This window comes from Triticum aestivum, chromosome 3B (genome assembly GCF_018294505.1).
Source record: "Triticum aestivum cultivar Chinese Spring chromosome 3B, IWGSC CS RefSeq v2.1, whole genome shotgun sequence".
Taxonomy (NCBI): Eukaryota; Viridiplantae; Streptophyta; class Magnoliopsida; order Poales; family Poaceae; genus Triticum; species Triticum aestivum.
In genome coordinates, this window is record NC_057801.1 from 492734639 (window position 1) to 492735309 (window position 671).

General features: G+C 50.1%; 1 protein-coding gene across 1 annotated transcript in view; it reads left to right on the forward strand.

Moving 5' to 3' along the window:
* The first annotated feature begins 465 nt into the window (after positions 1-465).
* LOC123070546 (probable histone chaperone ASF1A) overlaps positions 466-671 on the forward strand; it is a 3456-nt gene continuing 3250 nt past the window's right edge. Inside the window, exon 1 of the mRNA XM_044493796.1 lies at positions 466-663. Coding sequence (XP_044349731.1) covers positions 578-663 — 86 coding nt within the window. The 5' untranslated portion in view covers positions 466-577. The remainder of the gene's footprint in view (positions 664-671) is intronic.

The following is a 671-nucleotide window of genomic DNA, read 5'->3' on the forward strand; positions in this document are numbered from 1 at the left end:
AAAATTAAAAAAGAAACAAAAAGTAAAAACGGAAGAAAAAAGACCCAAAAGAAAATCAGCCACAAAAAACAACAGGAAAAAAGAGAAACCGATTTGGGGAACCTTCTTCCCAAAACCGGGAGAAAACCATCCGTCCGTAATAGCTACACTAACCACTAACAGGCCGGCCTAGATCGCGTCGCTAGCTCGTGAACCTGTGCGAAGCCCCGACAGCTTGACGCAACGTGCGTCATATAGGATTCCCCTGTTTTTTACTCTATTTTTTTCAATAAAAAAAGTTGCTAACAGGCCATAGCTCTGTTACTGTAGTCGCTCGCGCAAAATAAACGCTAACAGACCGCGGCCCTTTACTGTGGTCGTTCGCTGCGAGAGATCCCGTACGTCTCGCTCAATGCGAGGAATAGCTCTCGCGGTACCCCACTCAACATCGACAGTCACCGCTCAACAAAAAAACATCGACAGCCAGCAAGGAAGTACCGAAAGTACCCTTCTCTCTCCTCTGGGCCCTGTTCTCCCAAATCCAGCCAAAAAACCCACCCCCCTCCTCTCGGTTCGGCGATCGGCGGCGGCGGCGGCGATGAGCGCGGTGAACTTAACGAACGTGGCGGTGCTGAACAACCCTACCTCTTTCGTCAATCCCTTCCAGTTCGAGATCTCGTACGAGTGCCTCG